We start from the raw sequence: 26,273 nt of genomic DNA, 5'->3' as shown, positions 1-26,273 counted from the left end.
TCAGACGTGCTCGGGAAGGGAGGTGGGGAAAAGCAGCACAAAAGATACTCCCGGGCAGCAATAACACGGAGCCACACGCAGACGGAGTCACGGCGCTGCCCGGGAGCCGGGACCCCTGGTTCAATGCCAGAGGGGGTTGCGCTGCCGCCCCCAGTTGGGGGGGGGGGGGGCAGGAGGGGCCAGCCGGGTTTGGATCGCATCTGCTCCCGCCGCCCGCGAGCGGATTAAATTACCGCAAACTCAAACTGAATGCGCCCTTTCCCCCCGCCTCCGCCGGTCCCTCCCCCCCCGGCCCCCCCCCGCTCGGCGCGGCAGCCTCACGCCCGCAGCCGGCGCGGGGCAGAGCGGCCGCGGCGGCGGGCGGGAGAAGGGGAGGCGCCGGATCCGATGAGGGGCGGCGGCCCGGGGCACCGCGCCGCCGGCTCGCCCCAGCCCCGGCCCCCCGCCAGCCCCGCTCCGCCTCCCGGCTCCTCCGCCCCAGCCTGGCCGGCGGCGTTCTCCCCGGAGCAACTTTCCTGCCCGCCCGGTGACCGCCCCGCGGGCCGGGGGCAGGCGGAGGGGCAGCGGCGGGGGCAGCGGCGGGGCCGGGCATGCCGGCGGCGGCGGGCGACGGGCTCCTGAGCGAGCCGCCGGCGGTGGCGGGCGGCGGCGGCGGCGGCGGCGGGGAGGCGCGGAAGGCGGCGGCGGGCGCGGAGGGCAGCTTCCTGGCCGCCTGGCTGAGCGCGGCGGCGGCGGCGCCGCGGGAGCGGCTCCGCGACTTCCAGCACACCAAGCGGGTCGGCAACTACCTGATCGGCAGGAAGCTGGGAGAGGGCTCCTTCGCCAAGGTCCGGGAGGGGCTGCATGTGCTCACCGGAGAGAAGGTACCGCGCCCGGAGCCGGGCCGCCGGGCACCCCCGGCCGGCTGCCGGCACCCCGCCGAGTGCGTGTGTGCGTGTGTGTGGCTGGGGGCTGCCGGCGTGAGGCGGGCGTGCGGGGTCTCTGCCGGCCGGGAGGGCGAGCCCCCCGCAGCAGGAGACCTCCCCGGGGGCGGCGGGGCGCTCCCCTCGGGCCCCTCTCCCAACTTCCCCGCGGCGCCGCCGCACGCTGCGGGCGTGGAAACGGCGGGCGCTTCCCCTTCCCCTACTGAGGTTTGCGTGGCTGCAATTTTGCTTCCCAACTTCAGTTGCTTTGCCCTGTCTCTCCCCCCCCCCCCCCCCCCCCCCGTTTGTTTGCTTATTTTTTGCTCGGAAATGTGTTTTTAATGGCGAGACTCGCATTGCTGAGGACCAGTCACTGCGTGCGGTCCAGTCGCGCGTAGGTAACATACAGGTAGGTACTCCTTGCTCATCGCAGCGATGGGAGGTGCTGCCCGTGGCTGCAGGAGGGGGTACCGTTCGTGCGATTAAAAGTTGTTGATATCGCTGCACGGCAAAAAGATGCGAGATGCGCCCTGGATGGTTTTTTTTCCCCAGGGTGTTTGTAAGAAAAGTCCGCGGAGGGTCTCTGCTTTTTGTTTATTATCCAGAAGCCTTCAGTGGAGGCTTTTATCCATCAATCAGGACATGTCACGGCGTTATAAGGAGTAGTGGGGGCTTGGCTGGGCGGTAAACAGAGCAAGGACAAGCCCTCTAGGACCCCCCCGATAAAGAGCTGTGCTGCTCGTGTTTGAGCTATCCGACTTCTGCCTCTGTTTTATCAGATCCTTAACAGAGGGCTACCCAAAGCCGGACGCCGTATTGTTACTGAAAGCTGCTTGGACCAGCGGAGCTGAGTACAGTGTAATTTCCTCCAGCTCCAGCAGCACTGTAAGCGTGCTGCTGTTAAGATTGCATCTTGGCAGCTTGCATTCCTATGCTCGTGGATATTTTTTTTTTTTTTTTCTCCTCGTTTTTCATTCCAGTAAATTTGTCACGGAGTGAAACTTAATACAGGGCTCTGAATTTCCTCATGAGAAAAATGATAAGCTTAGTGATTATTATCATATAGGAATGCAGAAAAAATAATTTTGCTCTCTTCTGTTACCAAGCGTGTGCTTCTCCTTGGTAACAGATACATCCAATGATCCTCCAGTTGATAAAAGGCACATGCACACACACGCCCTTCCCACCTCCACGTTTTTGGGTTGCTACATTTATCTCAGTCTGTTAAGAGGGGAAAAAATAAAAAGACCCACCACACGCCCCTCTGTCTCAGCTCCCAGGCCTGCTGCTTTTTTTTTTTTTTTTTTTTTCTCCTTTCCCCCTCGATGTCTTGAATAACACACACTGTGACAAAGTGACAAGCAGAAACTCCAGGAGAATTACACTTCCTTCCTGGCGAGCCACTGCGCCCGTACTTATGGAGAGGGATGATGATCTCTGAGCTCCGTCTGACCTGATCTTGTACCATGGGATCAAAGGAAGCTCTTGCTGTTGACTTCAGTGGGGTGAAAGATCAGTCGCATAGTTTCAGATTGACTAATCAAAGGTCCATCTTCCCAGAAAATCCACCTATTTAATGCCAGGTATTTATGGATAAGCAATTTGAGTTAATGGATAGGAGATAAGAGTAATTAATGATTTGCTTCAGGTGAGGTCCTATCTCAGTAGGTTCCTCCCTCTAACCAGAGGGGTGAACGCTTTCCGTCCTACGCGTGAGCCCACATGAGAATTTCACCCCCAATAGAGAGCTGATGGACACTTAGCTCTTCTGGGCATGTTCCTCTACCAAGCTTTCATGTGGCCTCCAGCCAAAGGCAGCTGAAACGTGCCCAAACTGGCTCTGCCTCACAGCTGCCGGCAGCTCTGCCTACATGGAGCCCACCACGGGTGACTGAGCTCTGCCTGTGATATGAGGAAGAGAAGAAAAACATCTGCTATCCCGGACTCCTTTCTTTCAGAGTGCAAGGCTGTGTTGGAGAGGAGGCTGAGGCTGGCAAGGGTTGGAATGGGATCGGGAGTGAAAGCACGAGGCGGCGTGAGGGTGGGGAGCAGCAGCAGCAGGTCACAGAGGAGGTTCTGTGGGAAGAGGACATTCTATGTAAGAAATGGTTTATCTCCACGGCAAAGTACTTCCACAAGAGCATCCTGATACATGAAGGGGCAGATCCATTGATTAAGCTATATTTGCACCTTCTGAGAAATCTTGGTGAACGGCTGGCCAGGTGCTGGAGTTAGGTATGACGGTGCCAGCATCTGAGCCCAGGTCACAGTGGTGCTCAGCACAGACCTCCTCCTCCAGGCATCAGGTGCCCAAAGTCAGGCTGGAGTTAACAGAGCTGTCTGAGACATGGCATCAGTAGCTGCATGTGACAGTTACCTTCTGTCATCTCTCCCTACCCACCTCCATCCCTAAACTGGTCTTGTCTGGGGGGGGGAATCCCCCAAGAGTGACACCGTCTTCCTCCAGAGGCTGCAAGAGAAGATCGCTCCCTAAGGGCCTGATGCTGTCCCTCCTTCCATGGGGTGAGCGAGAAATTGGCCATGTATACTCTTTCAGTCTGCTCACTTGCAGAGGAAAAGTTAATCTGCAGGAGCGTATACTTCATACGCTCACAAGTGGAGCTCAGCGAAGCAAAATGTGGCAACAAAGCCGTCTCCCGTGGACAGCTTGCTGGATCAGTGTAATTGCTGCGTTTTTCTAAGCTGATGTTTTATGAGCCTATTATTCCAGGATTAGTGCCTGCATGTATTTTGAAAGCAAAAAAAGTAATTGACACCTGATTTTTGTCTTGTAAAGCAGTTGTTGAGCAAGGGCATTGCCTAAATTTCAATAAAATTGCCATAATAGTATAAAGTAGGGGTCTTACTAGTAATGTCTGGTAGCTGTTTTGGCAGAGTCCGGGCCATTATGGTCACCAAAATATCTAACTATAGTAAGGGGGGCCCAAACAGGTTTTGATTTGCAGCAGACTTTAGCAACTCCGGAGGAGTTAATGCGCATTATTGTTTCAGAAAATTGTGTGTTTAGAAATGAAATCTGTGGATTAATGAGTCCCCAGCTAGGCTCAGATCCATCGCACTGACACAATGCATTGTACAGAATCAAGGCAATGCGGAGCAGATGCCAAAAATCTGCCATTACCTCACCCTGAAATTGCTAGAAGCTAAAGAGGTCTTCGAGAGAGCATGAGATGTTATATACTGTGGGCCAAACGCTAGTTACTTTACCAGCTGCTTCAAGGGCAGTTTGATGGACGATGCATTTTGAGTGACCTGTGTGGGACGGGAACCAGCAGCTCCTACGAGCACCTAAGCACGAGAGGGTGAGCTAAGGTGAGATTTTTAAACCTTTCCTTATGAACGCCTTTAGCATTGGACTTTAAATCAAATCTTTTACGGTACTTCTTGCGGTTCATGTTGCCATAATGTCAGGCATGTTATTATTTTCTGGGCTTGAAAAATGTTTGGTAGTGCCTGATGCAATTAAGTGTATTTTAGCTGAGCACAGGAGAATGTTGAACAGATTATTCTTTCCATTGCTTTTGAATAAAAATATCGCAGCCTATAATCTGACATTTTTGGGTAAAAGGCTGATTTGTCAGATCAGCTCAGGCAGTCTTTATTGCTAATCCTAAGGAAACATAGTTCCTCTATGAAGAGCAAGCCAATTTAGCTTTAAATTGTGGCTCTGAAACCCCGCTGAGTTAGCTGTATTGTTATTCAGCTAACTTTGGGAGCCTGTGCACAATGTACTCTCAGATTGCTTCAAGCCTTCTGCTTGGGGCTCAGAAGGGTCAGTCACTGGGCGATGGGAATTGGGCCAAGGCAGATATCACAAGATAATATTTTTTGCATTTTTAGACAGCTGAGATTATGTTGCCATCATTGCGGTGGGGGTGGTATAAGGCTCTATTGGTGGACTGAATAGATTGTGTTATCTGCTGTGGACCCCGATGAAATGTCCGAATAACTCCATACAGCACTGCGGAGTGACAGTGTGTTGACAATACGTTGAGCCAAAGTTCTTCTAAACGAACTTGAACCGAGATTACATTTAACAACTTTTAGGTGTAATCTTTAGTGCTACAAAAAAGTCATCGAGGCAAATTAAATAATTTGATTTCTCATCCACCAAAAAATTTGTTTATTGTTTTCTTTAACGCTATTGTTAAGCTCAAAAAAGGTACATTTTTAGTTACAGTTAGTCAAGTGACTTTCTGCAACAGTGGGAAGCAGTGGCTAAAAATACAATTTACCAGTTTCTTTTCTGAAGGCAAAGCAATTAATATTAAAAGTGGCCTTTTCACAGAAGAGTTCATGTTCAGAATGCCTTTCTGTATTAAAGAGGTAAAAAAAAAATAAAGAGAGGAGGTGTATTTGGGCACCCTGGAGGTGCTGGGGTGGGTAGGTGGGCAGAGCAGCCTCCCTGCAGAGAGCTGGAAATGCCTCTTTCGCCCTGGCAGGCCCCCCTCAAAGGAGGGAGGTGTTTCCAAAGGGCATCTGCATGACTCTTGCCTGCTAGCGGCACATTGTGCTGCATGCATTATGCAAAATTACACACCGGCGTAGCAGGCGCGTTTCTGTGCGAACTTTGTGCCCTGCCTTCGCCTTCCGAAGTGCTTTTCGATGAGCGTGGGGGGGAAGCGGTGCAGCTCCCAGCCTTTTAAGTAGGTGTGGAGCGGCTCAGTAGGGAGTCCACCTGAGGTGGAGCGCTGGTCAGGCAGGTTATGTGACTGCTCTACATCATCCAAGCCTCCTAAAATGCTTCCCGTGACTAGGCACAGGCTGTCAGTTTAAGCAGTGTTTCCGTGAGAGTATGGAGAAGTCCCTATGCGGGGGTATCAGTCCCTGGCCCTGCACCCCACCTTTCCCATTGCAAGCCCCCTCCTGCTGCAGACCCCTCCATCCCCTTCTCGGGCGGGATGGAGGAGGCAGCTCTCATCTCAGCCCATCAGGACCTGTTACCCAAAGCAAAGGCTGGAGCGACTCGTTTTGCACAATTTCTATCTTCTAGCAACCGTTTAAGAGAATATAGGCAAGTGGACACAGAGAAATATGGACAAAAGTGGTGCCAGTAGACAACAGCAGATGTTACGATGCTGTATATGCTTTCGCATGTCATGGTGTTAATTTTGCCTTGAGTAAATTCACTGTTTTTCTGTGTCTTCCACCATAGACTTCAGGGAAGGGAGACTTGACTTGGTGGCCAAAGGCCTTTGGGTGTGTTGGGAAGTGAGATCTTGCCCCGTTAATGCCCTTGGTAACGGTGCCTCCCCCTGCAACGTCGCTGCTCTACATCTGGGAAACCAGCACTGGTGGGGGCTTCCCATGGAAGGCTTCTGCACCGGGACTTGCCGTTGTCAGCCTTGTCCACAGCTCAAGATCCAGGGTTGCCCAAGTAGTAATACTGGCTTAAAACCTGGGGAATTTGGTGTATACTCATATATAGTTCTAGGATCTTTACCTTTGTCTGATTTCTGAGTTTTGGGGGACATGAGTGTGTGTGTGGGTCGCTTTCAAACCCTCTTGCCAACCAAGTAGGCCAGGAAGTTACTTCATTGCAAATAAAAGCTGAGTTTCTAAGGTGCTCAGTCTTCTTTCAGTTCAGCCCTTTCCTTTTTTCTCCCTCAAATGTCATGAGGTTGTAGGTAAAACTGTGAAACTTGGAATGCCTTCATTGCTTTCAGTGGCTCAGAGGGTAAAGCCACAGGATCTTAATTTGAAATTTGATTTGTTATTTTATATTCTTCCTCCCGTGATACTTGTATGTCAGTTTCCTAGATGCGTTTGTTCTCTCACTGTATTTAATGAGTAGTTCTCTTCTTACCTGTTTCTCTACATATTTTGAAATTTTATCTATATCAAAAAAGAAAACTCGTTTTGAAAAGTGCTTACTGCAAATCTGTATGGTGGCTTTCTCCCAGGATGCTGTTCACTTTTATTAACAGCTGCCAACTGTTGCACCTGGATGATATGCCACTCCTAATTATATGCACCGAGGGAATGAAATGAGGGTGTTTCTGCAGCCTGAATTTTGACATTTCCTTGCTTCTAAGTGTTTGCTTTCACAGCTTTGACACTATTCTTTTCACAGAGGTTTGTCTGTGTGTGTGTGCAGATGCATAATTTGTATTGAAGCTACTAAACATATGCTTTTGTTAACATACGATACTTCAGAAAATGATTTGAAGGACAGTGTCACGGTTGCATTGGCATCAGTGAGGACTTGGCTGGAAGCAGGACCAGAAGGTTGGTTGCTGTGTCAGCATAGAGTTCCCTGATACGTCTTATGGAGCGTGCAAGAATTCAAGCATAAGGCAGAATAAACGCCAAACTGCTGATGTGCATCTACCCGCTCAGTTTGCTATATGATCACCTGCTAACAGTTTGTTCATCTGGAGAATAACCAGTTGCATCAGGCACTTGTTACAAAGCCACACTCTTCCCTCCAGCCCTTTTCTATGTTGCATACTTGGCATAAGTGGGAGTAGGCTTTAATAGGCAAGAGAGCCTGTTCATTAGGGCCGTCTGTCTTCCAGGAAGATTGCTTTAATATTTTTCAGCTGTAGCTTGCAACTTGTTCTGCAATGAGCTGAATTGATGCACATGTGGCAGTTGCTTATCCTTTTAAGATAATCTGCTTTCAAGTTTACATTCAGCAGTTTTGAGGATGACACTAACAGTGCATGTCAGCAATGTGCTGCTTTTCATATAGACTGTTATAATTTTAGTGGCATATGCAGGATCGAGGGAAGCTGAGTGTTTAGGTTGAATTGACACCAGGTGTAGTTCTTATGCAACACTCACATCTGGATCCTTGTATTTGTTCTTGCAAGTTTTGTATTTTTAACATATTTAATGATATGTAAAGCTGTATGCCTGTTTTTGTAGGCATGTGTTACCTATAAACGTCTCTGTAATTAAAATATGTCTTGCTTTCTACATCTTGCAGTTTGCCGTATCTCCTTTTACACCAATGAGGTGGAGAATGCTACCGTAGCTTCATGCTTTTCAGCGGACATAACACATTAGGCATCTTTGCTCCTCTGCCCTCGTGAGTTATTTGTTAGCCTGCACTTTGGAAAATGGAGGTTATTAATGAGCAGCGCTTACTCTGCACAAGGATATAACCCCAGAAGGAAAGCAGTTTTGAGATGGTGTGACAAACCTTCTGGCAACTGAATTGTCATAGTCTGCCTAAAACCTGAGCTGTTGTGTTGTGTGAACAACAACATAAAAATGAGCTGAGAGTTTACGTGCTGACTACGGTACTCTTCAAGGTTATGGAGAAGCATCTAAAACTGTCCAAAGCCAATGATTAGGCAGATACTAGGCAAAAGAAGAATTAGGTGGATAACTGTGTTGGTGCTCACCGAGCAGCATGGGATACAATCGAACCAAAGCAAACCAGTACTGGCTAGATTCAGACCATCTCGAGTACTCTTCTGCTTGCCATGTAGCTACACTTTGCATTACTTCAACTCCAGATTGGTTTAGCTGTTATTTTCAGATAAGCTGAAGAGCAAAAACCCCGAACTTCTTGATTCTGTGGCTCTGTAAAACCTCTGCTGTGCTTCTCTGGTGGGTCGTCCATTGGCTGATCCCCTCAAGGGTATGAACTCAGTGGTGTCAGTGTTTTTGGTGGGCTGATGGAGGTCACGCTGGTGAAGAGAACTGGATATTTTTTTCCAGTAAGCTTTGCTGGAGTAAGAGAGAAGCCACCATCACAAGCATGGCTCTGGGGCCCGTGCTGGGGCGGAGGTACTCTTTTCTAAGCTGGTGAATCCCTGCAAAACCTGTGTGTAGATCTGCGTTTAGGATCGGTGCTTGCAGGGAGCAGGATCAAACCTCATCCTCACAGAAAGAGTCTGGGAGGAGTTACCGTGGGCCCCCAAGGAAACCACCTGCAAAAAAATGAACAGAAAGCTGGTGCTGCCGTGACCAAAGTTTCCTTTTCTGTCAATGCTTTGCTCCACTATTGCACTGCTGAGCTCTAGGTGCAACACATTTAACATAGGCCCAACAGAGCTCTTCTCTTTTGCAGTGCAAGATCCGTGCCACTAGTGCTATGAGAAAAATCATTGCAACAAAGAGAACTAAAAAAAGATAAGTTATATATAATAAAGTTCCTTTGCTCTCTGCCTGTTGTGGAAGATTGTCATGGAAACATTTTTTTCAGAGAACAAATTTTTCTGTGAATAATGTCCACAGAGCTAAGGGAGAGAACGTATTATTTATATATAAAAACTTTATTGGAGACACCCTTCCCTTGGCTCCCAACTGTTGTAAATGTTTTATTGGCTGTGTTTTAAATCACTACAAAGGAGGGTATTACCTGGGCCTCAAAAGCAGTGACTCTTGGGTTTTTGTTGCGTTTTTTTCCTCCTTAAATCCATAAAGCTATATTGGTATTAAAGCGCTTTAAATCAGGGACACTTAGTCTTCCATAAGTCCAGTTATGCATTTGATCACTAAAATGTGAAACGGGGATTATTTAATATGAAACACATTATGAGTCCGTGATCAGGAAAACGGGAAGCGGTGTGAGCCGCCAGGTTTCTTCTGTAGGGATCGGTGTTGCAGGAATGTCATTTGGTATCGCTCCTCTGCTTTTGCTTCCCCACACGTAACCTGAGATCTTCATCCATCTCACTGTGTCAGAAGAAGTTTTCAGCATCAGGAAAGCAAGTTATGGTTTATCAGAAACAGCTGGATGGGATATGGTTCGCTTGCGACCGAGGCATCAACCGTGCCTTGCCGTGCCTCAGCTCTGGCAGCTGCTTCTTGTCCTGACAGCCTATTAGGGCCACGTCTGGCTGGGGAGGACCTCTGTTTCCCAGCAGTCGTCACGCCGGCCTCCTCCGTGAAGGGTTGTGAGCAGCCATCAACTTCCGTCGATGTGAAATAAGGACCTTGCTGGTCTGAACGGGTTTTCCATCTGCTGCAGTGACCGCACGTCAGGCTCCCCGTGCGCTTGCGTGACAGGGCCTGAAAAATGTCTTTCCCGTTGGCTGGTCGTACCTTGAGCTCAAGGAGTTTTCACATTAAGTGCTGGGCGGTGTTTCAGCATGTCAGTCTTACCTGATGAATGGGGGTCAAAAAGCGCTTTTCTGAAAAACAGCGAATATTTGGAAAGCGAGACTTGATGAATATTTTACATGTCAATGGTAAGGCAAACCCAGCTGTCCCAGGCATTCAGAGATGAGCTTTCTCCTTGCAGGGGATGTCTCCGGCCCAGAGGCTGGTTTTGACAAGCTCGCAAGGATTTCTTTTGGAGCCTCTTTAGCGCATCTTCACATACCTCTGTGTCTGGCTTTCTGCCGCCACTACTTCCATCAGTCTCTGCGTAATCTCTCTTGACTTGTGTAGATATCTGTAGAGGCCAGGGAGGTAAAAATGCGCTTCTCTCCCTTGGGGGTTGCAGTTATGGCTACCCCATTAATTAGTTGACCAGGGGAGTGGTGAAAGGTCACTGGAATTGGTTTCTTTCTGCCGGAGGCGAGACAGATCCCCTCCATGACCCACTCACAGCAAGCCATGTGTTCCTTCCCGTGGATGGGGCTGTGCTGTAGCCGCACAGGTTCCTGCTTCCCAGGCGCCCGGGCTGTGCTCTGACCCTGTGGCATCCATGCATTGTACAAATTCTGCTACTCTGGACATATAGCACCCAGGAAAAATGTAGTTTGTGGGGGTTTGTGTTCAGAGCAGCTGGGTAGGGGCAGAATTATGGCATCCTCCTTGCCTCAAAACCATCTCCTGCTGGTCCCTGTGCTCTGAAGGTCTGGCTATTTCGGGTGGCAGAGACACTAGCAGATAAGAATAAGTCTTTCTTTCCGTTGTTTGAAAAGGGAGTGAAGCAGATGATGAGAGGGAAGGGGGCAGCTGGCTTTATGGAAACAGTGGTGCAGAAGCTTGTCCAGGAGAGGATAACAATAGTTGCCCGTGAAGTATGGCATAAGTTACCCATAAATATGATGTGAAGTAAAAAAGATGTTGAAGAGAGAGATGGCCGAGAACGACTCTCCTCCAGTGAAGCTGAGCTGCTCTGTGGAAATGGACCCCATCAGACAAGGCATTAGTCGTGTGTTAAATCAACACTTACCTCTGCGCTGTTTCCTTCCTTCCTGACTGAAGTAAGAGGAAAAGGGAAGAAGAGCTGCAGAAATATGGGGGATGCCCTACCGTGTGGAAAGGCACTAAGGCAGAGTGTGAGGAAGCCCTGAGGAGTCTGTGCACACAGCCTTGCAATATTGACAGTCTTAAAACCTTCATGTGGTCTGTCCTTGCTCTTAGCATAGCGGGTACAACCCCATAGTATGTCCTTACAAACACCAGTGCCTTGACACATCAAAATTCTGTCTCCCCGTGGAAAGACTAATTTGACTGTGCCAATACAGTCAGCGGCAGAGCCGTGGGTGAGTTGGGCTGTCTGCAGCAGCATCAATATTTGCATGACTCCTCGTGACACTTCATGTCTTCTGCATTGGGGAGCTCCAGCGAGGATGTCAGAGAGAGCTTGCAAAATTTACAGCCCTTGGTGTGACTGCTGGCGGCTCTCAGAGCGTCTTGCCTAGGTCAGCTCCCATCCTTCTGTGTCGTGCCTTGTCCCTTGCCGCTCTCTGCAGGGACCAGAGACTCTTCGCGTATGTACAGGCACTGAAGCCCAAAGGGATCACAGCAATCATACAGCCTGACTTCCTATAGAAGACGAGCCCCGGTATTCTCTTCAGGAGTATCTGTATCAATGTTTTGTTGAGCTATTGCATACTTTTAAGAGAGGGGGGAAAAATTCAAGATCTACATTCATCTTTGTAAGATAAGATATTTCTATCATTACTTCACCGCACCTAAAAAAACATGGATCACGTTTATAGCCCGAGTTTGCCCAATTTACCTCTTGGGAACTTAATTTTTATTTTGTTAGATTAAAGAGCTTTCTGTTATCGGGAATCTTTTCCTCGTGTAGGTGCTTGCAGAAAATCATCAAGTCAGTGCTTAACATTCTCCTAATTAAATATTTTGAGCTTCAGTCAGTTACTACGACAAACAGTTCTTGGACCTCCTGAGGCTCTTTTCAGAACTCTTTCCAAATCTTTAACATAATTTTTTACTTACTGGCACCAGAACTGGATACAGTAATCTAATAATAGTTCCCAGTGCCTTGGACAGGTGTAATTAATACCTTTTCTTACTTTCAGCAAATACATCCTGCTTATGCTTTTAGGGATTATGTTTAAGTTGGCTGTGGCATCAAGAGGGCTTACGTTCATTTGCTTATCTAAAGTACTCCTGAATCCTTTTCTGCATTGCTGGATACTGTCGTCTTTGGGTTGTAGATAATGGTAAGATTTTCTTTTTGTCCCCTGGCAATTTGATTCTTTTCTGTTCAAGCTACCTTGAATCTGAAGTATGTGAGTGAGCATACTTGGAACTACTTTCTTGTTTAGAAGAGTTTATATTTCTTCAGGGGCTGATTTCAAGCTTTCCTGACTCTGTCTACTCTGCCAACAGAGAGAGTGGCCTCCTGCCTACTGAGACATTTATCCTGTACTCGTCTCTACAGCAGCTAGTTTTATGTATTGCTAAGCTCAAAACTCTTGGCTTGTGCTGTCAGAGACTTAGAAGAGAAGAGAATATTTTAACAGAAGTGACTCCTCTCTACCTTTTTTGATTGATGATTTTACTAATGTCAGAGCAAATACAAAAGAAAAACTATATATTCAGCTGTCCTACAAGGAGCAGATACAAAAAGTATCAAAGACCGAACATTGCCACTCAAGCGTGAAGCAAAGAGATGATACTGCTTGTTTAACGTAAAACCTCAGCGCATCTCTAATTGTTTACCTACTGAGCGGCCTTTTCACAGTGCCTATATGTGCACATGCACTCACATGTAACTCAACCTCTGTCCCCCCGATTCCATTCGTAGCAAGCATACAAGGCAAATATAAAAGATATCAGATGGCCATCGCTGAATGATTGTGCTTTGCTATCCTTGATAAATAGGACAGGCCTTATTCTTGTGGAAGAGTCTGCCTTTACGCATTTGCTATGGGTTTGAATGATTGCTGGCTTCCCTGAAGTGCATGGCTATGCTGTAAGCAGAATGGTTAGCAAGTGATTACCTTCTTGTGATACTTTCAGAAATGCTCTGCAATTTTCTTTGAAAGCAGTTCTTGAAAGGTGAGTAGGCTGCTAATATTTGTTAGGGAACTGGGAAGCCAAGTAGCATAGCCGAAGGGAGTCCCACCAAAAATGCCACCCTGGGAGCCTCTTTAGACAGTTTCTCTGAATTGGGTGGTATGGGCTGCAAGGTAATTTGGCAAATGCCTAACAGCAAGCATGTTACCTTTCTTACAGTTTCATTGTGTTTAGTCCCATGGTGAAAGCTAAGTTTGTGTTCCTGTGATGGTGTCCAGACTCATCTGTGTCTGACGGTCCTAACAGAAGAGCTGTGATTTCTCTCTGTCCCGAGTGGGACATGTGTGGTCCTTTCTGAAGGTGTACAATTTATTGATTTCTGGTATGCATTTGCTCGGATGATCCTTTTCTTTAATGCTTGCTTTCTTAAGCTATTGGAACTTGCTATGTAAAAAAATTATTCCTTTGCTGTACTGTAAAATTTGCTAAGCTGTAACAGCTAAAGGAAAGAATAAATGCTACCCAGTGAATGAAGTTGGCATTTTCTAATCCTTGGATTCAGTTGTGAAAAGCTGGTTGGTTGCCCAAACTGAGATACCCTTGAAGGGATTGCTTTCAGGACTGTGCTGACAACTGTGCAGGCTTCAAAGTTAGGTCTGTTTAATATGATTTGAATTGGCCACCCAAAATCACCAGCCGGTTTTGAAAAGCTCAGATTTTTGTGGTGAGAACAGTGGTAAATACAGAGCAAGCTACAAGTGATGCCAGACAGCTATCACTGAAAGGAAGGCAGAAAAGAAAATGAATTCATTGCATGAGCCTTCTTGGGCACTTCAAAAAAGAGCTGGAGGTGGGCTTGCACTAACGATGGCTGTAAAATATCTATTCTGGTTCTTCATCTCATTCTCCTCTCTAAGCTTAAACCAGACAGTAAAGGTTTGTGGGTTTAGGTGCAGAAGTCCAAGACTCAGGCCTTCCCATTGACTGTCCCCCTGGCTGCACCCTGTAGCGTGTGGCTCTGAACTTCATCTGAATGGTCAGGGTGCACCAGGCCTCCTGTGGCCCAGGACGGTGCTGAGAGTCAGCACTGCTCTCTGGCTTGGCATCATCTCCAGCAGGTCTGCCAGAAGTAGACTGGCAAAAAAAGAGGAGGGGGGAGAGAAAAAAAGAAGGGGGGGGGGGGGGTGTGGAAAGGCAGGGGGCTGTCCCTCCAGTAGTTGAATAGTCCCTGCGATAGCTGAAGTTGCTTCTCTTGTGCTATGTTGGTCTCCTGGCCAAATCTCACAGTGCTTGCTGGATTCTTATTCAAACCAGTTTCCTCTCAATTCAGCTGGAGCTCCCTTTGGCAGAGGTCTGCAGGAACTGCCTTCCTCTTATTTAAAGTTAGGAGAGAATTTGCAGAAGGAAACAATTCAAGTGGTTGGGTAAGTGGGGAAAACGCAAAGTCCTCAAAATGTCATACCCTGATTTTGCAAGGTCACGTGCAGTCTTCTGTTCTCTGTAAAGTTAAACATGTTATAACATTATTTGCCAGGCTGGGGCCATTACTGTGAAACTGTTCTAGATGTTATTGCAAGTGTCTGACATGAGTATTGTTCAAGACCTCTTGACTTTGACTTGGCAAACAGGCCACTGAGAAATCCCGTTTTCTGGCAAACAGAAGGCTTGCTGCCTTTGAGGTGCATCCTTCTGCCAAGAGACAGCCTGTGCAAAGACGTCCGATCCGGCAAGCAAGAAGCCCAAGGCTGAACTCAGACCTGGGTTCCCCAAGTGCTAATGTATCATGTGACTGAAGTCACTGCTGGTTATGTGGTTGTTACTTGTTCTTTATTCAGGTGGCATCATGATGTGTCTTAACTGGTCGAAGCTTGAGATTCTCTCCGGAAAGCTAGGTAGAGGCATAGGTGTTTTTAGTGTAAAACCATGGCTTGAATAAAGCTCTTTGCAGCTTGGGGAGATGAGGAACAACCAGCCAAAAAACAGAAACCCTATTGCTTTCCATCAATTTTGTCTGTAGTTGAAAATAGATTCTACAGCAGGCTTGGATCCGCCCTCCCCCCCGATATTGTTATGGTGTTGTGTTCAGCTTCATCCTGGTATCCAACATTTGGTTTCCCATCAGCAGTATGCTGCAGGCATACCATGCCTTGAATTTCTTGTTGAAGCACAACAGAAGTTGAAAAATACAAGTTTTCAAAGCAGGCTTCCAGCACCGAGGAGTAGTTATGGAGGGTTGGTTTGAAGAAAAAAAAAAAACGTCTCAGTAAGACTGAGCCGCACTCTGACGAAACGACACTGCTGCAGAGCAGTCAGGCAATGATCTGAATAGACCTTTGCATGTCTGCTGGGTAAGCAAACATCTTTCCCTCGCTAACAAAAGCACTACTTCTTGACCTGTGATTTTTCCAAGTGTCACTGTCGGGGTTATAAATAGCTGGCAGAAGGGGAGGGGGAGAAGATGATTTTGACTTCTGCCCACTGAGCACCTGGAGGTTCCTCCTGCCTGGTGCAGCAGACCCATCAGTGGCTCCGTGGGCTCGGCGTGCTGTTGGGTCACAGGTCTGGGGAGCTGCCCGATGCAAAATGTGCCCCTTGCACGGACATACGGACGCTACCCTGGGGCGTGCTTAGGATGTGTGGGAGCCACCGTCCATGCTTTGTTGCAATTTCATACGTCGAGGCATGACTGTTTACAAAGAGGATGTAAAATGTGTTTTCTCTGGATGCAGCAGGGATCTAGCAACCGAAGCCCTGGCTCCCAGATTTCTCCAGGCAATGTCTGGTCCTTTAAACTCTCTCTTCTTGCTTTTTCTCTGGGCCTTGCTGTGACTGTTTTTGTGCAGTTTGGTGCCAGTCAGCTCCACACCCCCTGCCTCTCTCTTACAGATTCACAAACCACCTAAAACACTAGTTGGCAAAAATCCTCCACCCGTGTGTGTCAAACGTGTGCCTTTGTTTGGGTGATGACACGTGCCTGTATTTGCTGATGATGTTTTAGCTGCTTGGTTCTGTAAGCAATGTCACTGTCTCCTCCAACGATCTGTGGAGAAGAGCGGTGCTTGCACTTCCCCCTCACCTCCGCTCCAGTATGTTTTAGCCCAACCTGAACTATTTTAGTGCGACGATCGAGAGAAGCAGCAATTGCTCATATGATGTGTCACACCATAAACTTCAGGAAAGTAATTCATTTCAACAGTGTAATTCTAGGACTCGGGAACCAAAAATATGGCCTATTACTCATCTTTGTACCTCATAACACAGAATAACCTAAACCGTTTATTTATTTACACAGCGAAGGTTTAGCCAAATCAAAGTGTTGAATGTCAAGAGCCACTGCTGCTACATATTCAGAGTAATTACTTGCTTTATCTTTTATTTTTTATTTCTATGCCAATATTGGACAAGAATTCAAGTCAGAAGATAGGCATGATGCAGATGATGCAGAGACAAAGAGCCACTACTTGAAACTTGGGAGAGCAAACCTGAATAATTGGCATGTCTTGAGTAGGTTATGAAAGCTTGAATGTGTTTATTTTATGGTTATCTAACATCTACAGTATTTTCTCTACTGAATGCTTTTTCCTTCTGCATGAATGAAATTTTCAGGTGTATGCACACACATGTACACTGTAGAGGAGGCTGTGTATATTAAATGTGTCGGGGCACATTCGGTCTTGATTTACCTTGGTCTAACTCTGGATGAACTCAAAATCGTGGATATTTAGCTAAGTCAGTCCTGGAGTAACTGAGTGCAGAGTTTGATCCCTAGATTTCCTTGATATGCTTCAGAATAAGTTGTAAATCAGGGGAAAATCCAAGTAACCCAAACAAGCAACAAAATCCCACCAGAGCTCTGCCTGACAGCGCTGGCCCCTTTACACAGCCCTTATATCATGGGATGCGTTTCACTTAGGAAAGCAAAGTGATCCTACAAGAAAGCAAAAGCAAAAAGAGCAGTGTAAGGGAAAGGGCATTGACTAGGAGGACAGAAGAATAAGCAAAAGTAAGGAAGAAGACCTGGGAGGAACGGAGAGGAACGGGAACAAAAGCTCGAAGCTATTATGGAGAGTATCCATACGAAAGTTGATAGGCTGCTTGTGTGTTTCGGTCAGCTACAGTTTTTTTCTTTAGATATATAGAGGTTTCTTTAAAGACCCTGGCTTTTGAATAGAGGTGGCGAGAGGGGCATCTCTCTGTTATGTTTCCAGGGTGCCCTGTGCTGCAGCACGGACCTGTGCGAGGAGGCAAGGTCCCACGCACGTCTGTCCCGGGAGCAAGCAGTGTCGCGCTGAAGCTGGTTTCCTGCCTGGTGTGGGAGATGCAAGTCTCCTGCAGTCTTAACTAGTGTTTTAATCTTCTCTTTCCCCTATGCAAAACTGTTGCCGAAACAAAATTGTTTTTTGCTCCTTTCTCAGTGCTGTCAGCTCTGCTGGTGGATCTCTCAGACCCGATGCAAGGGGCGTTGAAGGGGGAAAGGTAGCTCAGAGTCAAGGGTGGGTCTGACAGCAGCTTTGCTTGTCTGCTGGGATAGGTAAGGTGCCTGACCAAGTATCTGTCAAAACCGAGGAGAAAATTTGTCCTTAAGGCGGAGAAAGCTAATTCTTTGTGATAGTGAAAAAGTTATCAAGTAGTCGCATCGTTGGCTCTGTCTCCTGGGTTCAGGTGGTTGCCCCTGCTCCCCACAGCCGGGCTCAGCCTGGGCGGCAGACGTGCCTGCATTTAGTAATGTGCTTCTTTTTAGGTCAATGAATTGGAGATGACTTACCAATATGGATAACAGATTACTGTTCCATACTGTTACTACTCCATGTTTTGTATCCTGCAGCTGTGGAAGATAGCAGCTTTTTTTTTTTTTTCTTTTTTTAAAACTTTTGCAGAGATTGGGTTGTGTTGCCAGCAAACAAATTGGCATCTCATGTTTCTGTAACCCCTGAATTTGTTTGTCCTCACCAGAATAGCTTCTGTGGTTTGCTGTCTAAATAATCCATGCAAGCCTCTGTGTTCTTGGTCCTATCTCATTAGATGGAAGAACGTACTAATTTAAGACTGTTTCCTTGGTGAATCACCTGAGGCTTTCAAAAATTCTGAAGTTAAGCTGTGATTTGCCTGTTTTACCTTACAACTAACTAATCTTCCTTTAATGTGACTAGTCAGGAATGTAGCTTCCAGGCGTTTATGGTCCTGGTGCTGCTCTGGGCTTCACCCAGGCAGCTGTCTTATGCATGGTGTTCAGCCTTATCTCTTTATCAAGGGTATTTCATCAGAATGATCTTTTAGCAGCGGAAATGTATCCAGCTAATAACGTGCTCAGCGATCCTGACTTCTGGCTCTTAAGACAGACCATGTAGCCCCAAATCCTGTAGTTCTCTTCTTCAGTTCCTCTGCTGATAAAACTTGACTTTGATTCAAGGCGTTCGTGTCAGAGGGTCTGGATCTATTTTTGTTGTCGTATTTCCAGACCATATTTTTTCTGCCTTTTGTTCTCTAAAGGAAAACCAAAATGTTCGCTAATTTAACCTTTCCTTTGCTCACAGAAAAAAATAAAGGTAAGGCTAGTCAGACTGGGAGCTGTCATGTGCTTGATATGTGCTTGGCACTTTCTCAAGCTAGGAAGGCGGCCAGGTATGCTTTGCATAAGTTTGTCTCCCTGTTGCCGAAGCCCACCCGCCCGCAGTGCCGTGGATTGTAACGATGTTGTTGGCCGTAGTTGAAATGAGTTTGCTGTGAGTGGTTAGTGGGTCGGCCGTGATGAAGGATGTATGATCTGGAGATGGAGGGAAGCCTCTTGGGCTTGTGCTGTTGTCTGGGTGTTAAGGCTAGGGTAAATAAAACTCTGAGGTTTTCCCCACATTTCTTATTCCTTCTCGTTGTAGGAGTAAGGTAATGCGGGAGATCCTCCAAGGCCAAATCAAGGCAGACAGCAAAGATGTGGGTGCAGCATCATTGTGCCTCCATCTGGGGGGCAGAGGGATCGTGGCATTTTCTGTGCATTTTGTTGGACATGGACCCATGCAAACAAGACTCTTTCACATCCTGTAAAATTCAGCATCGCACAGGAATACCAAGCACCGTGATTCCCCCGCCTCATCCTGACAAACAAGCAGCTGTCCCTTGGGTAACGATGGGCGAGCTGCGGGGTCTGGGCGCGTGGGGTGAAGGATTTCCTTTGTTGCTGAGCTCTGAGGAAAGGAGGAGCCGGGAGGAGGATTTTGCGGTGCCTTTTGTTGCTCAGCTGGCACAAGCTGTTAAATCTTTGCCTGGCGTGGATGACCTGGAAGTCTGCAGCACCCGGTCTAAATAAGAAACCTCAATAAATAAATAAGTGCCTATAAATTTGAGGTAGAAAAAGGCAGATACTTTTATTGCGACTATTTAGTGAATCCATTAAAACAATAAAAGGAACCAGATTCTTTAAGCGTAGAAAAGAGCGATACCCTAGCCGGTCCCATCCTTTTGTTCTCATCTGGCGTTCTGCACCAGCAATGAGAAGGAAAGCACTTGGACAGACGCTAGCACATGCTGTGTCATAGATTGTGGTGCAGACTCTCCTTAGTTTTATTATGTACTTTCAGGATGGGCTCCAGTTGACTCGGACAGCTCTGAGCAGGTGGGCCGCTGGGAACTTGCATTAAAGAAAAAAGTTTTGCCTTCTTGGATTTTGCAGAGTTGCTCAGTTCTAGAAGTAACAAGGGGATCGTCTTTCATGTACGTTTTAAAAGAGGGAAAAGAAATGTGCCAGGAGAGTGATACCAAAATCATTTTGATTTTCTTATTTTTTTTTTCTTTTTAATAATGCAAAACTAACATTTGGCTGTAGTTTGAGAAAGTTATCACATCACCTCAAGTCCTATGTCAAAAGCCAGGAACAGCCAAAAATGACACTTACAACTTGTAAATGCCAGCCTGAAGACTTTCTGAGAAAATAAATGAAATAACTGTCACTATTAAGTGTGCAAAGTATTTGGGTATGGTTAATGAGATTGTCTCCTCCTCTTTGTTATCTGTTTCCTTGCGGTAACTTTTATCTGTCACCGTACAAGGGGATAATGAAAGGAATTGTCAGTGGAGGGGGTGGAGTTGGAAAAGCAGCTGTTTCTCTGACCTGGGCAGTTGTGCCTGAAACCATGGTGTATCAGTTGAGACTGACATCCTTTGATTTTTTTTTTTTTTTTTTTTTTGAGGTTGTGTATACAAGGTTAAAGCAATAAATCATTGGTATGACTGCTAACAACCCCCTCTCCTTTGTTTTTTCATTAGGTGGCAGTGAAAGTAATTGACAAGAAAAGAGCCAAAAAGGACACCTATGTCACCAAGAATCTGCGACGGGAAGGGCAGATCCAGCAAATGATCCGCCACCCGAATATTGCTCAGCTGCTGGATATACTGGAAACTGAAAACAGCTACTACCTTGTCATGGAGCTGTGCCCTGGTGGCAACTTGATGCACAAGATCTATGAGAAAAAAAGACTTGAGGAGCATGAAGCGCGCAAATATATCCGGCAGCTTATCCTGGCAGTTGAACATCTTCACCGGGCAGGAGTAGTTCACAGGTAATCTTAAAAACCCTCTCTGGTTAAAATTTATCTCAGAGCCTCTAAGTGGTATTTTTGGCATTTATTTGTGTAGTAAGGAGTGTTCCTTATAAAAACATATCCCTGACAGCTTTTTTGGCTAATCTTCATGATATTGTTTAGATGCTTATGTTGTAGACATTAGAAAGTATCTGCAGAAAGCACTTAAGTAAATGTGTAACTTCAGGTGAGCAGACGGGAGCTGTGCTGACTCCATGTCCTTAAAGATAAGCCTGTCCTTTGCAAAAGTAGGGCTCTTTTCCTGCAAGTAGCACTATTTTGCCTCTTCAAAGCGCTGTACCAACATTAACTAATGAATCATTTCGCTATGTCTTTGAGGAGGTGGTTGTGTCTGTTTTGCTGGTGGAAATACAGCAGTATGGGGAGATGAACTGATTTGCCCAAAGCCTCGCAGTGACACAGCTGGGACGAAGCCTGAACGGGAACACAGAAGTCCCTTGCTTCTGCTTCTCTGCTCTTTCCGCTGGTTATGTTACCCCAACAGGACCTCACAAGTTTGAATACTGTGAAGTACAATGCAACCGTTCAGTTCATCTCGCAGTGTCTTCTCAGGAGAGATCCAGAGCTGTTGTGGTACATCACTTTCTTTCTTTAGGACCTTTGTTCAATTGGTGTATAAGCAGGTGTGGATCTCCTTGCAGGAGGAGGATGCTGTGGATTTAAAGTGGGCTCAAGGGGAAATAAGTACATCAGAGAGAAGTCTGCAGAGGGCTGCTGAATAAGGAGTAGCTACCTCTGCCTGAAGTCCCTGAGCAGCAAGTGGTAGAGGCTAGGAGAGTACAGGTGGAGGTATCACACGTGGTTGCCGGTCCCTGTTCCTTTCTCTGCTTATGTGTTCTTGGCTGCTATGGAGACAGGAGGAGGGAGGGCTGGGTAGACCTTTGGTCTGAGCCAGTATATCTCCTTTTCTTTTCTTAGGTGTATTTATAGGGTGTTGTCGAAGAAGGCTCTACTTTCTAAAGTTGGCCCAAGTCTGGCCTCCCACATACTTCCCATATGATGCTGAGCAAGTTGTGTAGGCCTCATCCTCTTAGGTTATGCAGGCATGTAGTAGGAGATAGACACCTGAATACTTTTGAGGATCTGGGTCGTAATTTCCTTGGCTGCGCTGACTCTGTATGACTCTCTGATGGAGAGCTGTTGTACGCACCCATCCACAGGGCTGCTATGCAGGCAGCTGGCAAACTGCCTGAAGGCAGCCCACAGCCAGCTCCTCCAGCTGTGCCCAGCTGTGTGCTGAGCTGCCTACTGCTGTGCAACACTGTTGGGTGCATCTGGCTTGGTGGAACTCCACGCTTTCTGAAAGCTGCTTTTTTTTGTCTTGAATCTCTCCGTGTGTTCCCTGTGGTCCATCAGGGGTAGGTGCTACATGCACATACAACCTCGGGTATACTGAGGTCTTACCTCGAGCTAAATTTCTGGTACCACTGTAATATAAATATTTGAGCAGCCACCAGGTCTCTTCTGCAGGTTCTCTATCGGCAGCTAAACTGCTGACCTCTCTAAATTATTAGCCCCACAGTTTGGGGCATGGAAAAGGAAGAACTCTACTTATTGCTTTAAGGGATCAGTTGATATCTGGTATGTACAGAGAGAGAGGAAGGAAAAAGGTCAAAGTTTCTGAGGTGGGCAGAGGAAAACCTGGCAGGAACAAGATGAATGCGTTTAGCTTTTAACAGCAGTATTGAGTTCAGCAGCAGTTCCTCTCCCTGAAAAATTTACCCTCTGCATAGTGGCTGAAGGGCTTCAGGGGGGGGTGGTAGGTTTGGCTTTGATTACCTTCTTTTTCAGGGAGCATTCAAACCCACATTTTGTACCAAAATAGCTTGTTCATTAGGTGCAAGCTACAATCCACAGGCTACTGTGGTGGGAAGAAGGCAAGGCTTTGAGGTCCAGAGAGAATGTGAGCACGAGTTCCCATACGGATGCTGCATGCTCACAGCAGTTTTGGCCCTCAGCCCCTCTTTCTCTCTGCTGTCTCTGCGAACATAAGCACAGCTCACAGAGACTGAAGCGTGAGGGACCTTCGTGAGCAGAGGGAGGAAGCAGCCCTGGAAATACTGATATGCTCTGCTGCATCTGGCAGCTGAGCTCTTTCCATCCAGCCCCATGGCGTTGGATTAATCCTTACCCCAAAGGCAGCGTACTCTGTCCACTCCATTTCTCAAATCACAGCATGGCACAGAGCTCGTCCTTGGGAGTCTTCCATCCAGGTAATGAGCAGGTCCAATTCTGCTTGAACTGATAAAATTTGACAGAATCACAGCAAGTATTTTCTCTGGCTTAACATTCAATGTCTTGACTTATTCTGCAAAAAAAGTACATAGAGCAGGATAGAGATGCAGGAAAAAACACCAATGGCGTGATCCAGATTTATTCTCCTGGCTCTCTGCAAGCAAGAGAGGGAGAAAGAACAGTAGTTAGCCCAGGAGTTGTCCTTCAGCATCTCAGGCTTTTGACTGTGGCAACTCTAAAAACAGACTACTCAATCTGCAACTGAAGAGGGGGGAAAAAATAGTGCAGAAGTCTGATTCATTCTCACCCTGGATGAAATGGCAATGTTCTGTTGTTGTTATTGTTGTTATTTTTAAAACAGGTAAAAATAACAGCACTTTCATCTACGCGGTAATCTGTGGGTGTTCACATTCACTGCGTGTGAAACAAAACACGGCATCCTAGGCCAGAAAGCAGTCTGCTGTTTGTCTCTCTCCAAATGCTTTCATCATTCACATTGAATGGGGCAGGACATTGAAAAGTGTTCACTGACTATTTTATTACAAAAGCCACCAGCGTTTTTGTCTTCGTTATTTGGGGAATAATATAGATGACTTGCCCTGTTTGATAACTCAGCATGAAAAAAAAGGCAGATGAAATAAGTTGCATGAAATGTGATTACATTATTTGATGAATATTACTCAGTAAGCTTCGTGACTTGCAATCAAGACTTGGCATGGCAGAAAAGCACTCTGGACAAGAGCTGGGACCCAGAACTCAATTGAAATGCCTCTTTTAAGAGGCACTGATGTGTAAAAAGCCTAAAATTAAAAAACTTAAAGAAACCTCATTTTATTTAGAGAAGTTAAAAATTACTCATGTTTGACTGTATAGGTGTATTTCAAATTATAAACATCTCATATGCTATGATGGATGAAGACTTCAAGTTCCTGAGGGCAGGAGCTGCATCTTCGGTGAGGGGTGTCCAGGGTTCAGAACTCCTTGGCTGCTCACTGAAAAAAGAAATGCCACTATTCTAAATATAATTTCATGTAATCATTTGCGTTTCATTCCTTCTATCAGAAAAGCTGGTTGGTTGCTAAAAATATACTTGCAACAAGCTCAGCTGTGAATCAGGTAGGAATATTTGTCTTTCCCTCTGACAGAGGAAAACAAATCCAAATGGCAGTATCTGGTAAAGCTTTCTCTTTTCAGAGGGTGTTTACATAGGCCTTCACGCTGTCAAAAAGCAGGATGAACAATAAGCCCCTTGGGAGTGTAAGGACAACAGAGAAAACGAAGTGAAAGCCTTGGTGCTTGCCACTGCAGCCCACAGGAAATTCTCAACAACCCTTTTAAAGCAATTTTAACAAAATTCAATCCCATTCAGTGCAATTACTGTCAGGATGTCGAAGAAAAGAATTTAATAATGTATTGGTAGCAAAGATAGCTTTCTGTATTCCCTCTTTTTCTGTCTTCATGGCAGCATATTCATACATTCCATTGCCATTTTGTAATTAAAAGTAGATCAGGAGTTTGAAAGACACAAAAAAAACCCTAACGTTTTGAGCGGAGTTTATATATTTTTCCATGATCTCTTTCCCTAGCAGAGTACGGTGGTGACATATGATCCAGTTGCTCAGGGTGCTACGGGATTCCTGCCTTGGTACCCGCTACTTTGACATGTTGGCTTTGATAACTTCCATCCTATTAATTTTAAGTGCCAGCAGTCTGGCTGCTGATGCAATATTTATGACAGATCCTGCACTACAGAACAAAGTCTCCTTTTGAAGTGCAAAGCTGGTTTGTCTTTCTATTTTATGTCAGATTTCAGAATTACCTTTGGGCATTCTTTCTTGGAGTACTCTGCGGTAAACAAACTAAACATTGTTTTAGTGAAAACAATGGACTGAATTCCTCTTTTACAGAGGCAACTGCATTGAATTCGGTGACGTTGTGACTGGTAAAAGTATCCGGCTCAATAAATAATATTTTGATAACAAAGCCTTTGAAATGCATACAGATGTGATGATGAACTCAAATCTCTGCAACCTTTCCAGCTCACCGCCGGCTCTTGCATGGGGCTAGAAAGTGGGCTTGTGGGTTGGTAGCTAAGGAGTGATTTTTCATGATGGTCTTATGATTAAAAATAAGATACAGGAGACAGCAGCCAACCACTGCTGCTTTGCAGCTGCTTTCTGGTAAAACCTTCCTTCTCATCCCTCCTCCCCCAGACAAGAAATAAAGTGTGAAATGCAAAAACCAGTTTTGCTGTCTGATGCCTGCAATGGCACTGAATAAGCTTCTTTCAAAAGCATGCTGAGCTGACAGCTGAAGCCTGGGGTAGGTCGCTCAGTGAAGCAGACTCATGTTCCTTGGTGGAGTCAATGGCTGGAGCTGGGGTTTCCAAAGTGGTCTGTGAAGCTCTAAGAAAAGCCAGAGCAAAATCAGCCCCATCAACAAAAGAACAAACTCCCAAATAAACCATCCCATGAAGCAGGCGTATTTTCAAATACAGGGAATGATGGCTGTATGCTGCTAGCTTCGCACGCTGACAAGGCATAAATATATGCTGATTCTCCACATTGTGGTAATGCAGCTTGATCTTCCTTGAGTGTCTTCATTATTCATAGATTTGACTAATGTACCATGGTTAGACATTCTCAACATCATGGAACTAAGCCCTCAGAAAGAGGTAAAAGTTTTTGTTCCTCTGGTATTTAATCACTGAGGATGCATTCTGGTGTTTTGAAGTTTTTCAGCAATGAATGCCAAAAATTTGCTTAAGGGGAAAAAAAAAATAATCATCTACTCCCATTTTTTGAGACACCGAGACAGTAAGGAACAAGATCAGACTTACCTCAAGGAGGGAAGCCGAAGGTCTCCAGCATCTCCCCACCTCAACCCCATGCGGCGTCGCACGTGCTGCTGGCTGCATAAGGGAGCGCTTGCCCAGCCTTTCCAGTTGCAAAGCAGCTGTGTCCAGCTCCAGCAGCCCACCAAGAAGTGCAAGCCACGTGCATAATTATGAGAACCCTTGAGTCTGCAGGGACCGACACGTGTACGTGATGTGAAATGCTTTGGGTCTTTGCATTGAGTTCAACAAGGGTTTCAAGTGCTGCGTGTGTCGTAGCTGGTCACTCACGTCCTCTCTTGCAGTTTGCAACTATTAAAAACATGCAGAAATCTCCACTGACTAGAATAAATGAGGTGGTATGTTTGCTTGTATTTGTTAAACCATTTATAATATAGTGCATAAAATTCAGGGTTCCCCAACACTTTTGGGTGCAATGATGCTACTTTTTCCATTACAACAAATTAATGTAAACATTCAAACAATGCAGCAACTCAGATGAGCCTCTCTTTGTAAAAAATAATTTAAGTTTGAATCAGGCAGAACTGATGGATTTAGGAACTTTAGGGA

At 46.3% G+C, this 26,273-nt stretch overlaps 1 protein-coding gene across 1 annotated transcript in view; it reads left to right on the top strand.

The window, feature by feature from the left end:
- Positions 1-590: 590 nt before the first annotated feature.
- The window catches only part of HUNK (hormonally up-regulated Neu-associated kinase), a gene marked incomplete at both ends in the record, with an annotated part of 57,321 nt that continues 31,638 nt past the window's right edge, over positions 591-26,273 (top strand). Inside the window, 2 exons of the mRNA XM_082337620.1 lie at positions 591-863; positions 20,301-20,593. Coding sequence (XP_082193746.1) covers positions 591-863; positions 20,301-20,593 — 566 coding nt within the window. The remainder of the gene's footprint in view (positions 864-20,300; positions 20,594-26,273) is intronic.

This window comes from Platalea leucorodia (genome assembly GCF_965183815.1).
Source record: "Platalea leucorodia genome assembly, chromosome: 2".
Taxonomy (NCBI): Eukaryota; Metazoa; Chordata; class Aves; order Pelecaniformes; family Threskiornithidae; genus Platalea; species Platalea leucorodia.
This window is presented reverse-complemented; position numbering and strand designations above follow the sequence as displayed.